The sequence below is a fragment of the Solea solea genome, chromosome 3, assembly GCF_958295425.1.
Source record: "Solea solea chromosome 3, fSolSol10.1, whole genome shotgun sequence".
Classification (NCBI taxonomy): Eukaryota; Metazoa; Chordata; class Actinopteri; order Pleuronectiformes; family Soleidae; genus Solea; species Solea solea.
Genome location: NC_081136.1, coordinates 17,548,573 through 17,566,359, shown reverse-complemented (window position 1 = coordinate 17,566,359; position 17,787 = coordinate 17,548,573). Strand labels below are relative to the sequence as shown.

Genomic DNA, 17,787 nt, shown 5'->3' with positions numbered 1-17,787 from the left:
ACGTGAATTCATCACAAAATCATTTGAATATAATATGAATCATAATCAGGCTTAACCAATCAAATCAGACATCTAAACACTATGCTCAGTGGAATGGAATGAGTTGAACAGGACAGGAATCACAAGTTGTCTGCTCATGCAGATTTTGCGATTAAAGCAAACATTGCCTGCCCATCAGGAAGCAGGAAGGCAAACACGCATAGATGTATACATGAAAAGTTGTGTTTCCATCATGGTATGGTTCGGTTTGGTACAGTTTTGAATGTTACAGCCCGGCGTCAGGCTTGTGTTTCGACTGAGACCAGTACCTTTACTATGCTGTGTCCTGATAAGTAGCGTGACATCGTACCAACAATGAACGATGACATTGAACGCAACACAATAGACAACAATGGAGGACATCCAGCCACTCTTTTATCCTGCTGGGTTTTGTGGCAGATGTCAAGCTTTGTATAAGAATAGACTGCACGCATTGAAGACACAGGTTGCAAGGGAGTTACGTTTTCTTGTCCCCCAATCAGCTGGCTGTTGTAGGTGGTGCTTGACCTTAATGTACCATTTTATTCCAAAAATGAAACAGTTGGGGCTGGTTATTTTGGTACTATTTCTCATGGAATTGCAAAATAAATATGTACCGTACTGTCACAAACTATATCAATATCAATATATCTACATTGTGACATAAGACAAAATATCATGTTGGATTTTGGATATCGTCATATCATAATATCTGTGACGACTTTTACTGGTTTTAATGGCTGTACATGGAATTGACAAAAAGTCACTTAATAACACTTATTTGACCCTATTTATTGGCAATGTCATTGTTTCTCACACAAGTAAATATCCTTATTTAACAGTAAAAAGTCAAATAAATAAACTAGGTATTATATGAAAGGAAAGGTAATAACTGTACTGTAAGATCATGTAATACAGTAGATATTTTATTTTAGAGTGTATTTACAGTGTAAAGCACAAACATCTCAAAAGATTATCCTGATATATCTAGCATATCAGGATATAGCCAGAAAATATCCAGATATTATTTATAAGCCATATCTCTGAGTATTAATTTGATTCATATCATAATATATATCGATATTGATTGATTAAAAAAGTATATTGTCTAGTGTTACTACCTAAACCTACCTACCTAAAGTAAGCAGCTGATGAGGTAGTTATGTAGCACAGGCACGAAAAGGAATAATACCTAAAGCCTAGTAATGAGATTGGTAATATGCTGATATCCCTTTCTTTCATTCAGGAGGGAGTGAGAGCGAGAGAAGGATTAGGCTTGTATTATCACTCTCTGTGGAGGGGAGGGACTGGAGCATAGAAGGAGAAAGAGGTCATGAAAGGAGAAGAGAGGGTTTGGCCAGTGTATAATCCCCATATGTAGAGGTCAGGTTAACAAGGTAGCCTGCAGGCACTGAGATATTGATAGATTGAACACATTAGTAAGGATTGTTACCATGTACCAACCACAGAGAAGGAGAAACAAACATATATATGTGGTACGTCAAGATATCTGATTTCAATACGACAAAGAGGTAAAATGACGGTAAAAGCTATTTAAGAGGCTTTCCCTCCAAAACCAAGGAGAGAGCGAAACAACATCACTCTTCAAAGAAAGGATGTGATTGTCCTAACAGAGGGTGCTAAAGGCTCAAAGGCCATTATTTTCTAATTAGGATATGTACTATGAAACACTCACTTGACTGGCGGTTCATCGATGGTGTATAAGTACACCTTGTTCCAATTATTGTCTGGAATTTTTTTTTAACGGAGGACATCTAGAGGTTAATCACCACATGCCTCACCGTTAGCTTGAGGAAGAATGACTAATAAAAAAGACAGACTTTCCTTCCCCTGTCCAGTTATGAGCTGTGTTTTCATTTGCGTGATAAAAAAAGAAGACTGCCTGTTAGCTCAGTGTATGAACAGCTGTTGCTAATCTTTTGGCAAAGACAAATTAAAACATTCTATCTGCAAAATGCAAAATCTGCAAGACATGTTTATAAAATCTTAATGTTTCTTTCTTTCTTTCTCTGTTTTTCTCCCCTCCATTTTCAAACAGAAGTTTGTTTTGTTCAGGTTCAGCTTTTTCGCTTAGCTATAAAAAGAGTCCACGGGTTTCAGGTTCTTTGTTCCACAGATATGCAGATATGTGGAGTAAAAAGTTATGCTCTTTTGGAGCAATACCACAACACTTAGGTATACCGGTTGTGTAAATTAGCAGTTATGTTTAAAGTCAAACCATAAATAAATGCAGAATGATTTTTAATGCATTTTTGCTTTAAAAAAAGAAACACTTTTATTTTTGAATGTTGGAAACAGACTGATTAGGTAAACATAACACTCTAAATTGACCGTGTGGTGTGAGAGTGAATGGTTGTTCAGGGTGTACCCCACCTATCACCCTATGTCAGCTGAGATTGGCACAGCGCCCCCCGCGACCCTCCTGTGGAGGAAAAAGTAGTAGAAAAATGGATGGATGGATGGAAACAGACTGTGAGCTGTCCTGAAACTCATCTAAAGCATTTAACTTATTTTAAATTTACAGGGGGCTGTCCACACAAAAACAAGCACAGGCCAAAGTATTTCTTTCAGCATTTTATCCACATTGAAACAGCATATTGAGAGCCCTGAAAGGCTTTTTGTTTTGGAAACTTTGGTAAAACAATGTCATAGTCTCACTTCTCTCTTGCGCTACCATTTGTTGTCATTGTGATCTTCCTCTTCTTGGAGAATTGTTGGTCTGTTGGCTTTACAAAAACATTTGACTTTCTTCATTCCATCCCTGTTTCTGTGACTGTAAACACTGTAATGTATACTCCTTCAAATCAAGCTTTATTTAAAAATACATTTTGCTGACATCACACAGGCCTGGCATAAACGAGTACAGCATGTTTTATGTGTTTCGTGTGGATGAAGACATTTTCTGAAACGATGCCAAGATCATGGAGAAAATGTTCCAAATGTCAAAGAAAAAGATTGATTACATTTCTGTGTGGCTAGAGTGTTAAAGTGTAACTTAACCTCCAGACCCATGGTTCTCAAACTATGGTACATGTACCACCAGTGGTACATGAGCTTCCTCTGGTGGTCCTTGGAGGAAAATCTAAAATATTGTTCTCCTGTATATACCAGAGTATGTGATCAGAGTGGAGCTGAGAAATGTTGACCAGAGTGTGTAGAAAATGAAACAGATACAAAAAAAAAGTAATTAGTAATCACCTTATCTTTCACTCCATCTTAATCTAACTTGTCTATACCAGTGTGTAAAGTGTATGTGAGGAAGAGGAGGATGATGAGAGAGCAAATTATCTTATCGAGAATAAATTTGCCTTCTGTGAAAAGTCTGTAGCTGACTTTGTCTCAGTCTATTTACACCACTGTATTTTTTAATGTTGGTGATAATGATGTTACTTTCGAGAGCTCAATGTGCTACTTGGTATAAATAGTTTGAGAACCACTGCTCTGGACCACTGCTTCAAGTGTAAACCAGTGTATATAGGTATCTTGTCATGTTATTTGTTGATCCAGGTGTAAATCTTGAGTTTAGTGTAAAGTATTGAAATTATACATTATGATAAAAAGCAGTCTTTTTACTGACTCTCTTTGGTCAAAAAACAGCCACTGCATTCAAGTGTTTGGTATTTGCTGTTTTAGTTCATGCTTGCATCACTGGTACACTCATCACTCTCTTGTCCAATCAGCATGAGGCTCATTGTCCCAGACTCCACCCCCTTTTTTAAAAATGCATGTCTACGCTTTTTATCTCCACCACGTAATCACTACCAGGCCACACCCCATGCTCCCTCCCCCCTCCTCCTCTCATTCCCTCAGCTCTCAGCCCACTTCTTGGCATTTAAAAAATATAAGGAATTGGGTGGAGTGAGCTGCAGAAGAGTGGGCGTTTATTCACTTTAACTTTTTGACTTTTCCGACAATGCTCCCAACATTCATTACCTCTAGATGTCGCAATATAGCACCAGCCTTTTGGACAAACAAACCTCCCCTTTTCATAATGTTTTTAGCATCTTAATATCTGTACATAGACATATGCTGTTTTCTGCTATATTAATATTGTTCTGAACCTCACATACAGCTTTGATCTTCAATTCCATCACAATCTGTCATTGAAAAGGTCATAAGACATTTAACGGACATCTTGGGAGACAGATGTCTGCTCATGACATTGACAGATTGAGGCTTTTTTTTGTCTCCTTCACAAATTGGAAATAAAGGAAAATGAAAACCTCCGTCTTGTCACATGAGCTGGTATTGTGGAGCTGAGGTGAGGTGAAGAACTGCAGAGGTGAAATATGTCAATTGAAAGGGTGTATGGAATAACATGATCAGGTTGGAAGTGAAGTGATGGTAGTGAAGAAAGTGAAGAAAAGTGGGCAAGAGGAAGTGAGGTGTTTGTGTAAGTGGGTCATTTGTCAAGCACGCAGCCGCATGGGACTTGTGTCTACTAATTTTTGTTTCTGCTGCGTACAATGTGACACACACAGGTTTTTCTTCGGTAAACTGTCCCATGCATAAGCTGCCAAAGTCCCAGGACGGATGCTCTCATTTCTTCCTTGGTTTATAGAGGTATATATGTGCAAAGTCGGCATGATTGTGAACAGCATTAACATTTTTTTCCTGGTATCTGTTTGTATTTTGTTCCATAGTTCATCATATTATACATTTGATACATTCTAATTATCTGTAAGTATTTGCTCAGAGCTCATCGAGATTGTTTCAGTGAGCTCATTTGCATGTTTGTGTTTATGAGTATCTGTGTGCGCGCGTGCCGTTCATTTATGCTCAGGCTGGCCTCAGAGTTTACAATTACAGTGGGGATCATTTGTTTTCAGGGATGATGTACAACAATAAAAGGTCAGGGGGGAATATTCAGCTACACAGAGCGAGATTGAAGGGAAGGGAAAGAGAGAGGGGCGATGAGTTGGAGGACGACTGAGCAGGCAGAAAGTACTTTATTAACTAGAGTAATTGATTGATGGTTATACACACCTTGGCACAAATAGATCCAAATTCAGTGTCCAATATGTTCATGCCTCTGGTTGTGTTTGATTTTGAGGCTGCGAGAGGATTACAATAGAGGGCTGGTTATAGCAGCACTTTAATGTGTTTGCTTTGAGGACTGCTCACCTATAATAAGCCCCAAAATGGTCTGTATTTGTCTTGGGGGTTTCAATTGTTTTTATTCCTCCTCATGGAAGCTTTTAGTGGAGATGATACACTTTGCTACTATATATGACATTACAATCTTGAAAGCTCACCAGAAACACTCGTCTCAAGCCAACGTGCCCAACAGTTTCAACCCGGGCTCCTCGGGGAGCGGAACAGCAAGGGTTTCAGATAATGGCTCTTTGTTAGCTGCCATTACTCCTGTCTTATTTTAAGCCACACTAGCTGCACGGCTCCATGGATGGTAACCCTTTGTTTCCAAAATATCTTTAGCACCATCACCTGGGCTGCAATGAAGTTATGCTTATTTAAAAGCGGATAAATCTGACTCATGTGTTCCCCTGACTTTTGCTGGAGCGTGAGGTTTATATCTGTGGTTTTGAGTTGATGTCATATGCAATTCTAAGATTTGATTTCACTGAGTATTTTGTATTCGATTTGTGCTAAAAATATATATAGTGTAAGCCTTCTGGAGTTGTATTCACACTTATATTCACAATAGAAGAGGATAGAATAGAATAGGATAAAAAGCCTTTATTGTCACTGTACAACACAAGTGAGTGTGTTGCAGTTGAAATGAGTGACATCATTCAAAACAATAAAAACAGCAACTTAAACAAGAGTATTGTTGTCAATTGTTAATTGACAAATTAATAAATATTGCATATGAATGAGTGAATATTTCACATCAATGAATGTGGCTCTTCACAGCCAGCCCACAGCATCAGCAAACTAAGTGGCCCCAATAGCATGCAGAGTAAAAAGAGCATATTAATGAAATCTAGATATCTTAAGATATTTTTAGATATCTACTTAATGTTTGTCTTCAGTTATTTGGTTTTATTTTGAAGTTGAAGATTACACATTTAGTTTTAAAAAAACAACAACAAAACACTAATCTTTTAAACTGGTTTACTTGTTTACAGCAAAAACAATGTCTGCTGTTGCTTTTTTAACCTAGAACCTTTTACCTAGAACATATAATGTGGTTGACTGCATGCCTTGTGGTGTCTGACAGATTTATTGTGTGCAGGACAAGTCTGTGATACTCGGCCTGCAGTATTTTTTATTCTTATTTATTTGATTTACGATTAAGTGGTGTGGGCAACCGGACCAGACAGGGGGACAGAGAGTGGACAGACAAGGGGAGGGAAAGACGGGGGAGAGAGCGGGAGGGAGGGAGAGTGCAACAATAGTGCTTCACTTTGAATATCTATCAATCCATCCATTTTCTACCACTTTATCCTCCACAGGAGGGTCTGGACAGTTCGCCAGTCAATCACAAGGCCACATATAGAGACAAACAACCACACCTACAGTCAATTTAGAGTGTCCAATTTACCTAATCCCTATATTGCATGTTTTTGGACTGTGGGAAGAAGCCAGAGAACCCGGAGAAAACCCACGCACACACGCAGAAAGGCCCTTCCGGCCGGGTCTCGAACCCAGGTCTTCTTGCTGCAGAGGCAAGAGTGTTTTAACACGGCTATAATTAATGCAAATTATAGTGTTACATTTGTATCAATAATAGTCACGCACAGGCGACTCCAATATCACAAATCTATTGCACTGAGATTAAGACTGTAGGTTTATCATATTCTAACATATAGAATGTAAAGATAAAGATTTTCAGAACTCCATAATAGGGTCACAAGTCAGAGAAGAGTGAGAAATGGAGAAAGGTGTCAAATGTATGCAAAAGCAGCAGCTTCTGCCAACCATACTATGCTATGATGATTGCTTTATTTATTAACAGTATAGCTGTTTACTTTATATAGACAGCTCATATGAGATCATATGAGTCACTGTCAGTAGGAGCCATCCATTTTCACAAATTGGTGGGTTGTGTGTTAAATTAGCCGACTGCTGCGTTTATATTCATGTATTCTTTTATAGATGATCTAGTTGATTTCAGGATGGTTGGCGCGGCAATGAAAGGAGCTGACTTCCACCTCATTAGAAGTAATGACAAACTACCAGACAATAGCAGAAATGATGGGAGAACACTGTGTAAATAACGTCAGTTTACCTGCATGTCTACAGTCTTGTTAAAATGTTGGACACCATTAGTCTTGGTCAGAAACTCAGCAGGGTCTCAAGTCAATACTGCTGCTGAACATTGAATAAATTGAATGATTCCTCGTGTTTGGTCACCAATTAAATGGAAGACGTTTGCAATATTAGTTTCATATTCACAGTAGAGCTGGGCAATATATCAATATAATGTTAGATATTTTATTTTAGAGTCTATTTACTATTGAGAAGCACAAACATCTCAAAAGAAAACCGTTCATGAGCCTAGAGCAACAATATCCAAATATTATGTATAAGCCATATCGCCCAGCCTTAATTTACAGGTTTTGTTTTAGATCTATTTTATGTACAACCTGTACTCTGAGAATATATGGACCATTGGATATGGATTATCGTCTGCACAAATATGTTTGATATGGTAGAACGTTTGAAATGACTCCTCCAGTAATTGACATTGATTCCTCACAAAGTTGTGTATCCCACATAAACACTAACCATTCCTTGTATTGACGCTCTCTCTCTGTCTTTCTTCTCGTGTTGATTTACAGGCGAGCCTCCTGTAGGTTTCCGTGACGTGTTACTGCGCGATGGTCCCGAGGGATTTGCCAAAGCCGTTCGTGCCCACAAAGGCCTGTTGCTCATGGACACTACGTTCAGAGATGCTCACCAGTCGCTCCTGGCAACAAGAGTCCGGACCCATGACCTGAAAAAGATTTCGCCTTACGTCAGCCATAACTTCAACAATCTTTACAGCTTGGAGAACTGGGGAGGTGAGTTCCTGTGTGATGAATTATGTCCCTAATTCTGAAAACAATCTGCTTATTAATCTTTGGTCTGTGTATGTGATGAATAGATGTTATAATGGGGTGAGTAGTGTTTGGAGTGTTTGGCCAAACAAAGATTGCGATTTCTCCCTGTTTCTATTCATTTTGCTCGGCCAAGCAAACACGTAATACGTAATAGGGATATTTATAAGTATTTTCTGTTAAGTACCTTACCAGAAAATGACTATTGGATAGTCATGACTATCAAGTCACCTTTTACAATATTGACTTTTACAGTGTTGAGTAAAGGTACACCATTTATTTAGGAAATGTAGTGGAGTAAAAGTAAAAGCTGGGGTTAAAGTAAAGATATGTGAATTTTGTACTTAAGGAATGCTATACTGTATTTTTGCCAATTGGAGATGCATGATGAATTAGAAAATAGTATATATGCAGGCAGTCATTTAAGAATGGCATTAACTTCTTTCCCTCCTTAGATGACCATCATGTTAAACTCTTTTTGTAATGTGTCTGAACAACCACAGGTGTATTTTCAATTGCCTCCCACTAATGCCATAGATCAGCTCCATGTTTTATTGATGACTGATTTATGACTATAATGTGTTAAAATGCATCTCAAACCTCAACTCCCCCCAGTCAGTCATACATGAGCCCTGTCATTAGACAGTGATTGTAACTACCGCCTGCTCTCAAATGAGTCATGAAAATGACTTGTTTAGTGGAACTTCTTGGAACATGAGCCTGTCAATTAATGCCCCGTACAGTATAATAATGCAATTACTCGGAAATTGGCCAGAGAAAGTGCGTTCCAGTTTGGCAATGAGGCCAATTATCAACATAGCCGTGTCATGTAAAGCGCAGTGGTTTCAAGGAGGAAATTCATTTTCTCACACTCAAACACTTGTGTCATGCACATTTGTGGAAGAGATATGACCAGTGCACCTCTTGAGGTTGAGGCACTTTAATTTAATGCTCAATTAGAGTAAACTGTGATTGAGTTTGAATTAGTTGGAACACTTTGAGTGTCTCACAAGAGCAAACAGTACAGAACAAAACGAGTATAAAAGAGTTTCAGCTTCTATTGGATTCCAGTGGAACCACTTTGGCTCTGTAAACCCTCAGATAGATTAAAGCCCTGCTTCATGGTGTGGTCATACAGTATATTTCATAACTATGGCACTTGATGCTTTGAACAGATAAGAGTTTATGACAAAACTAAATCACTGAGGGGGTCTTACATAAAGTACTATAAAAATAACTCTCTCGCCCACCCCCAATATATTGCGTTATTACAAGACTGTCAAGAGAAAGAAACACATTCAGCTTAGCTTTGTTGTTAGTTCATTTTTACAAGGCAATCTTTGAATTTAAAGCTGAAAACTCTCAGTGAACTCTGCTTTTTTTTATCTAGAGAAAATTGTTGAAAACATAGATACTAGGGAAGCCCCACATCCTTGTATGTCTCATTAAAGTGTGTGAGCCAGCTCTGACGGAGGAAAGCGCTTTGATTAAGGCACATCATTTCATATTTTATCAATTTGCAAATCCTTTAAAAAGTTAAATCCACCCCTTTTTATACCTTGATCATAACATTAAAAATGTGTTTCTGATCATTATGCATAACAGCCTCACTGAAAGCTTTGCTTCTTAGAGTCTTCTGCAGAGTGATGGGCTGAAACACAGTCCAAGTGGATGAACTGTCAAAAACGGATTTTCCTTCTTTTAGGACATGTGAACTTCACTGCATGTCTTACTCATAAAAGAACACAAACTGAGCGTTCAATCTGTTTTTCTCAGTTTCTGCTATAGAGCCAATAAAACCCGAAAGAGCACAGTTTGAGACCGTTTTTGTGTATGAATAATGAATTTTCAGCTGCTAATTGCCTCTGAGCTTCCTGTTTTCTATGTGACTTATCGTGGGTTTTTGAAAGCCCTGAGTAGTTGGCCCATTCAAATGTTAAGAAGCCGGAGAGATGCAGTGGCAGCAGTGGGGTAAAAAGCTAAAAACTATGCCGTGGAACTATTTTTTTATTTATTTATTTTTTAAGAGTGAGCATTTTCTTTAACTTACTTCAATCAGTCAATCAATCTTTATTGATATAGCATTTAACATGTAAATGCAACACACAGTGATTTACATGAATCCTGATTGGTGAATTTAAAAAATGAATAATTTGCAATGTTGAGTCAGTTTCTAAATTAAAGGTTCAGTGTGTAATATTTTGGTTCAATTATTTCCATTTGGGCAAAAAAACAAACAAGTATATTTATACATATACATATACGTATATATATATATATATATATATATATATATATATATATATATATATATATATATAGTATATATATGTATATATATATATATATGTACTGTATATATCAACTTTTAAGTTTTAATGATATCTGAAGGCTTCTCCTTTCTGCCTGGAAGGGAAGCAAGAGTTGAGAGAAATTCCGCTGTGACGTGCAGCGTCACCAACAGATATTGCTTAAATCAATTTAAAAAATGATTTGGGTGTTTCTTCATGTGCAAACTTAGGGGGTCTGAGGGGTCTTGATCTCACTTGATATAGAGATCCAATTATTTCTACTTTCCAGTATAAACTAGTAGAAGATGTGGTTAGTTTTGGCAGCCTAGCCAGTAAAAGCTCCTTAAGCAGTGCCAAATGTTCTGACCTCTGAGCTGAAGTCAATAATGATAACGGCAGAGGAAAAGTAAATGTAAACAACTTTATCTTCCTCATAAATCTTTGTATTCTTCTGTCATGAAGGTGCCCATGTTTAAATTTCAGTGGGAGTCAACTTTTGATATCGCTTGTCAATAAAAACAAAACACTGGTAGTTTAAACAATCTTCTGCCTTCATATAAAGACGTAACAGGAACTGAATATAACCATGTCTCTTACATCATCACAGAGCATAAAAAACAAGAGCTATATAAAGTTTAAACACCTCTTGGCATAATGATTGTGATATTTTGAGCTGCAGATCATGACATTCATTTTCTTTCTTAAAGTTTAAAGTTGTGTGTAAATCCTCCTGAGGAATCAGTAGTCCCTTCATGATGTTATGAGTCAGAGAAGACAGAACGTGACTTTTTAATAATTATTTAAAAACTTAAATTAACTTAGGGATATCCCCTGACACCCTCCTGTTACTTAATCAGTTTTCATTAGAATATCTTTTTCCCATGCATATGGATATTGTTGAAGTAATAAATACAGATTATATTAATTAGAGTCATTAGGATACAGACTTTAGTGTTTCTGCTCATCTTGCATGCACTTGCTCCTATTAATTTTTTATAAATGTAGTCTTATCTTCCTAAATTATGGATATTTGTGAGAGATACATTCAAGAAGAAATCAAACCACATCCTTGCAACACACATTACCCATTTCTTTCTGACCTATCTGGATTGTTTTTATTTATATACACTGCTCAAAAAAATAAAGGGAACACTAAAATAACACATCCTAGATCTGAATTAATGAAATATTCTTAATAAATACTTTGTTCTTTACATAGTTGAATGTGCTGACAACAAAATCACACAAAAATGATCAATGGAAATCAAATGTATTAACCCAAAGAGGTCTGGATTTGGAGTCACACTCAAAATGAAAGTGGAAAAACACACTACAGGCTGATCCAACTTTGATGTAATGTCCTTAAAACAAGTCAAAATGAGGCTCAATAGTGTGTGTGGCCTCCATGTGCCTGTATGACCTCCGTACAACGCCTGGGCATGCTCCTGATGAGGTGGCGGATGGTCTCCTGAGGGATCTCCTCCCAGACCTGGACTAAAGCATCCGCCAACTCCTGGACAGTCTGTGGTGCAATGTGGCGTTGGTAGATGGAGCGAGACATGATGTCCCAGATGTGCTCAATTGGATTCAGGTCTGGGGAACGGGCGGGCCAGTCCATAGCATCAATGCCTTCGTCTTGCAGGAACTGCTGACACACTCCAGCCACATGAGGTCTAGCATTGTCTTGCATTAGGAGGAACCCAGGGCCAACCGCACCAGCATATGGTCTCACAAGGGGTCTGAGGATCTCATCTCGGTACCTAATGGCAGTCAGACTACCTCTGGCGAGCCCACGGAGGGCTGTGTGGCCCCTCAAAGAAATGCCAACCCACACCATTACTGACCCACTGCCAAACCGGTCATGCTGGAGGATGTTGCAGGCAGCAGAACGTTCTCCACGGCGTCTCCAGACTCTGTCACGTCTGTCACACGTGCTCAGTGTGAACCTGCTTTCATCTGTGAAGAGCACAGGGCACCAGTGGCGAATTTGCCAATCTTGGTGATCTCTGGCGAATGCCAAACGTCCTGCACGGTGTTGGGCTGTAAGCATAACCCCCACCTGTGGACGTCGGGCCCTCATACCACCCTCATGGAGTCTGTTTCTGACCGTTTGAGCAGACATATGCACATTCGTGGCCTGCTGGAGGTCATTTTGCAGGGCTCTGGCAGTGCTCCTCCTGTTCCTCCTTGCACAAAGGCGGAGGTAGTGGTCCTGCTGCGCGGTTGTTGCCCTCCTACGGCCTCCTCCACGTCTCCTGATGTACTGGCATGTGTCCTGGTAGTGCCTCCATGCTCTGGACACTACGCTGACAGACAGCAAACCTTCTTGCCACAGCTCACATTGATGTGCCATCCTGGATGAGCTGCACTACCTGAGCCACTTGTGTGGGTTCTAGACTCCGTCTCATGCTACCACTAGAGTGAGAGCACCGCCAGCATTCAAAAGTAACCAAAACATCAGCCAGAAAGCATAGGAACTGAGAAGTGGTCTGTGGTCACCACCTGCAGAACCACTCCTTTATTGGAGGTGTCTTGCTAATTGCCTATAATTTCCACCTTTTGTCTATTCCATTTGCACAACAGCATGTGAAATTGATTGTCAATCAGTGTTGCTTCCTAAATGGACAGTTTAATTCCACAGAAGTGTGATTGACTTGGAGTTACATTGTGTTCTTTAAGTGTTCCCTTTATTTTTTTGAGCAGTGTATATACCTCTGTTTGCTTAATGCTCCTTGTTTTATATTATTGCTTGGTTTCAGTCTCTCAGTTTCCTTTTTAATCTGTCTGTAAACCACAGTGGAATTTCTCTTTTGAAAATAAATGTATATTTCTTACCTGGCAAAAAAGAAGACATGAAACAAGATAGCCACACATTTAGTACCTTGTAGGGGGTCCAGCACCACAACACTGGATGGATTTTATTCTCAATTCAGACACATGTAAAATTGAAAATGACATTCTATCAGGCCCCTATGGTGTTGTTTGGTTAAAAACCATTATATGAAACAGACAAAAGGAAGAATAACATTACAGTATATATATATAAAAAAATATGTATACACACAAAATAAAATAAAACCTAACTAAACCTAACTTCTATGTGCATGCATCCAGTGTTGGGATTACACTGTGACCTTTGAGGGAGCACTGTTTTCAGGTGGCATCGCTACACATGTCACATGCATGCACACATGGAAGTGCAAATAACAGCGTGGTCATTTGCAGAGTACTACAATAAAACACACCACACATCACGTCTCTCCTGTTAAGAGGGAACCTATCATTAAAACATATGGGATTTGAGTGCAGGAGCATGTTGAAGTATTTTATTTATTTGTTTTATAGAAGGTGCTAGGTTGGATTTCCAGTTTGGGACCTTAACTTTCTTTTTTTCCTCCGGGCTTCCCAGTTTCCTCCCACCATCAAATGTATGAATGTGAGACACATTTTGTCAGTTTAGTCCATTGTGGCGGCGCGCTCAGTCGCAGCAACTCTGATCAATCTGAACTTTTATTTCGTTGGGCAATTTCCTATGTGTAATGTCTATTTCAATTCTTTCAAATTCAACTTCAGGAACTTCATTGAACCAGAAATCCAAGTATGTCACCATGTGGCACAAAAATGGACATCGTTTCATACAGAGCTCCCCCTCAGTGTCTCAGAGTAGGCTTTCAGGGGAGCTTGTGCCCTATCCAGAGGAGCCGAGTTCCCCCATAATTCGAAGCCATGCATTCATCTGTTCATAGACAGTTATGATACAGTGTATTTTTTTGTGTTTTTTGTTTGTGTGGTTGTCTTTTCATTTTTTTTTAGAAGCATAGATCGATTGGTCCATGTGTAGAAAAGTGGCTAGTGCAGAGTGGGAGAGAGTTATGTCGGGCTGTGTCTGTGTCTGTGTGCGTTAGAGGGGGGTTGTCAGGCGGTCAACGGGGAGGGAGTGTGTGTGAGTGAGAGAGAGACGGTACCGTATCCCACGACAGGAGGCTGAACGAGGGGTGGTGCAGAAAAAATTAATAAAAATTAAGCCCAGTTAGATATGCTGGTATAGGTTGTTTACTCAGACTTGGTAAGGACAGTAAATTTTCTTTTCTGAAAGAAATTCCTCTGTAAAATCATTGGCGTCCCTACCGAAGCGTAGAACTGCCACAGAGAAGAAAGTTTCTCGTTATAACAAGCTGCAACATGAACTCTCTCGCTCCTCAGTTTCTCAATTCATTCCACTGCACATGTTTATAGTAAAATTGTGTGCACTTCTTATGACAATTATAATAACACATTTTGTTTATAGGCGCCTTTCAAGAGAGCCAAGGTCGCTTTACAAGACCGGCTTAAAACAATATGAGAACAACAAAAGACAGCAATAATCAGTACATTAAAAATAACTACATTAAAGACTGTATAAGATTATGTGAAGCTGGAGTTGAGATGAGATGAGAAAAGATGAGAAATGATCAAAGTGAAATAAGTGTGATTTCAGGCAGCATTTGAAGGTGAAAAGGAATCAATGTTACGGATGTCAGATTGGAGGGGATTCCAGAGCCGGGGGGGGCAGAGTAACTGAAGGCTCTGGCCCCCATAGCAGTCAGGCGGATGGGAGGATCAGTGAGATGAGTGGAAAATGACTATCTTAGGTGGAAATATACTGACCGAAATTGTCTTATTTATTTGTGCTTGAAATGAATGAGTGTTGTCGAGGGTGACAGCCACACAGCAGGAAACGATCTCGTTAGAACAAGTTCTACGCTTCTGTATGTCCCATGTCCCAAAAATAATGCAAACCATATCCCAGAATAATATGTGCAGAAAGATTCACCAGCTGCCAGCCATGTTCTCACCACATATCGACATGAAGGATAACCATACTGTGTTAGCGATGGTTAGCATGGTGCAGCACACACACACACTGATACGCTACAGTGGCAGCTTGCAAATGTACCTTTAAACACTTCCTCATGAATCCCTTAATGACCGCAGCAGGAAGTTGCTCCCATGCCACTCTTGATACAAGGTCTCTAAACAATGTACTTTTATTAAAAAGTGATCAGAGATAAAAAAGAATATCATGCCTGGCTGTGCTGAACTCATGCGGAGCCAAAAATAAATTGCAAACAGGGTTAGATAATGACGTGAGTATTGAACACTGTTACGCCCGACACATTGTTCCCATACACAATTCTTTTTTTTCTTTTTTTCTTTTCCACGCAGAAGGGTCTTAGATAAGGGAATATTGCTTTCACATGTTTCAGCTGCTTAAAGGCAGAATGAATCATTGAAGAGATTAGGCCTGTGCAAGCCCTCTGAGGATTAAGTCCCTTCCTGATATAGCATTCCGCACTACAACACTGGAGATACAGTAATATGAACCAGGTCACACACTGTTTTTGTGCACGGGTGACAAATTAGTGGGGAAAATAGATGCAAAGTGTTCTGGTAAAGTGCCATCAGAACAACTTCAATGCACCTTGGTATTGAGACAAAGCTCTGCCCCTACAACTGGTGAGATAAGCGTCATTCTTTCTCAGCAAATGTATTGTTGTGATGACAGAGCAGGAGAGAGCTGCCTAAATAAAGCTATTTTAAGATGCAAGGCTGGGCATTATAGCAATATCATGACATGAGACAAGATATGGTCTTAGATTCTACATATTGCCACACCCTGATGTGGCATCTGTGATGTCTTTCCAGTACTGATGTTATGACATGAAGACAAAAATGTACTAAATTAGAATGAATGTTGTTGTAAAAAATATATGGAATCCACATAGAAAAAGAAACCAGACATCATCTAAAATTAAAGGTAAACAACTGAATTTTAAATATGTAATGCAGATCTAAATAACTAAAATATATAATATAATATATATAATCGTTTTTAGGGTATTCTTTTTTTCTTTTTAATTCCCAAAAACAGTGGCTTAAACCAAGAATTTAATGCATGGTCTTAAACACTGCATATAAAGTTATTGTATCAGACTTGACAGATGGTAAAATAGAGGATCCAATGAAGACCTGAGGGACATCATAAGGACATATAATGTCAGCAAAACAACCAAATGCAAAGCTCTTGTGAATAATATCGCAATTACATGCACTTAACATCTCAGCATCTCACTAAACAAACAGCTTGAGCGCGACTCACATAACAGCCTTGACAAGCAAGACAGCAACTCTTGAAGATGATGTTCAAATTCTCACATTAATAACTCAAAAACAGTACATTCATTACAACATCCAACCACCATAGTGACAAGAAAACAGGTTTGATAAAACTCACAGGTGTATATTTTCTCAGCACACTTAAACTACATGAGAACCAACGAGTCACTATGAATTCCCAGCTCGTTACAGTATATATATGTATATATATATATATATATATATATATATATAATATTAAGATATTATTCATAAGCCATATTGCCTAGTCCTACTTCATCAAACTGTTCAGTGTCCCATCATGCACTACAGAAGTGGCCATTATCAGTGTGTTTCTCCACTCATGTTTCAGAATGTCATTGACGTTGCCACCATGTGAGTGTCTGTGGGTGTGTAATCAGTGTTGAAAATGAGCTGTCTTAGTGATGTGTAAACATGTAAGAGTCTGTTCTATAGACCTTATTTTTGAATGTGGGAGTAACTAATGGTCCAACTTCCTGTTTATGTGTGTATTTGTGAACAGTTTTCTTCATTTTCCGAGCTTGCTTTCTTGACAATGTCGTGTGAACACTTGTGACTATTGATAACAGATGTAAATGTCAGGGTCGTTCCACAGCAGTGAAAGGGGAGGAAGTGAGCTCTTATTATAACGTAACTTTGTGCTGTCGCTTGGAATTGACATTTGAATGAATGAATGAAATTAAACAATGCATTCATATAAGTTGGCAACTATATCAACCGTTACGTGGGACACTAACTTGGAATTTTTATCTGCATTACATAGATGAGACACTTCCCTGGTACTGGATGATCTTCTGTAAGTTTATTTTCAAACAAAGTGAAATGAACAGCCATGTGGCTTCATCAAATTTAAGGCTTATTTAATTCTGCAGCATGTTTTCTTCCTTGCTGTGGAAGAAGTTCATACAGCACTTTGTCTGTTCCATTAAAGCCTTATATTATATGTTACATCAGGGTTTCCCCCAGAAAACCTGCTATGCCTGGCCTGTCAGGGGAAATTATGACTATTTTGTGTTGTTGTAAAACATTTATTAACAATACTTAAACACCAACTATAGAGTCTAACAAAAAAAAAGAAAGCGTAACATAACACATACCATTTATAATGTTTTGAAAACTTTGTCAATACCACAAAATATACATTTAAATAATTTACCTGAAGTTTGGAGAAGTAGTCACAGCCAAGTAATTTGGTAAGATCAAGCAAGGCATAATCCATAATTTGTATGTCTGGCAATTTCATGTTTAAGCAGCCAGTAAAGGCATTTAAACCCACC

The 17,787-nt window shown here is 38.7% G+C and overlaps 1 protein-coding gene across 1 annotated transcript in view; it reads left to right on the top strand.

Moving 5' to 3' along the window:
• Nucleotides 1-17,787, top strand: part of LOC131457184 (pyruvate carboxylase, mitochondrial-like) — a 329,828-nt gene that overhangs the window by 252,782 nt on the left and 59,259 nt on the right. The window contains exon 15 of the mRNA XM_058626042.1: nucleotides 7,785-8,006. Coding sequence (XP_058482025.1) covers nucleotides 7,785-8,006 — 222 coding nt within the window. The remainder of the gene's footprint in view (nucleotides 1-7,784; nucleotides 8,007-17,787) is intronic.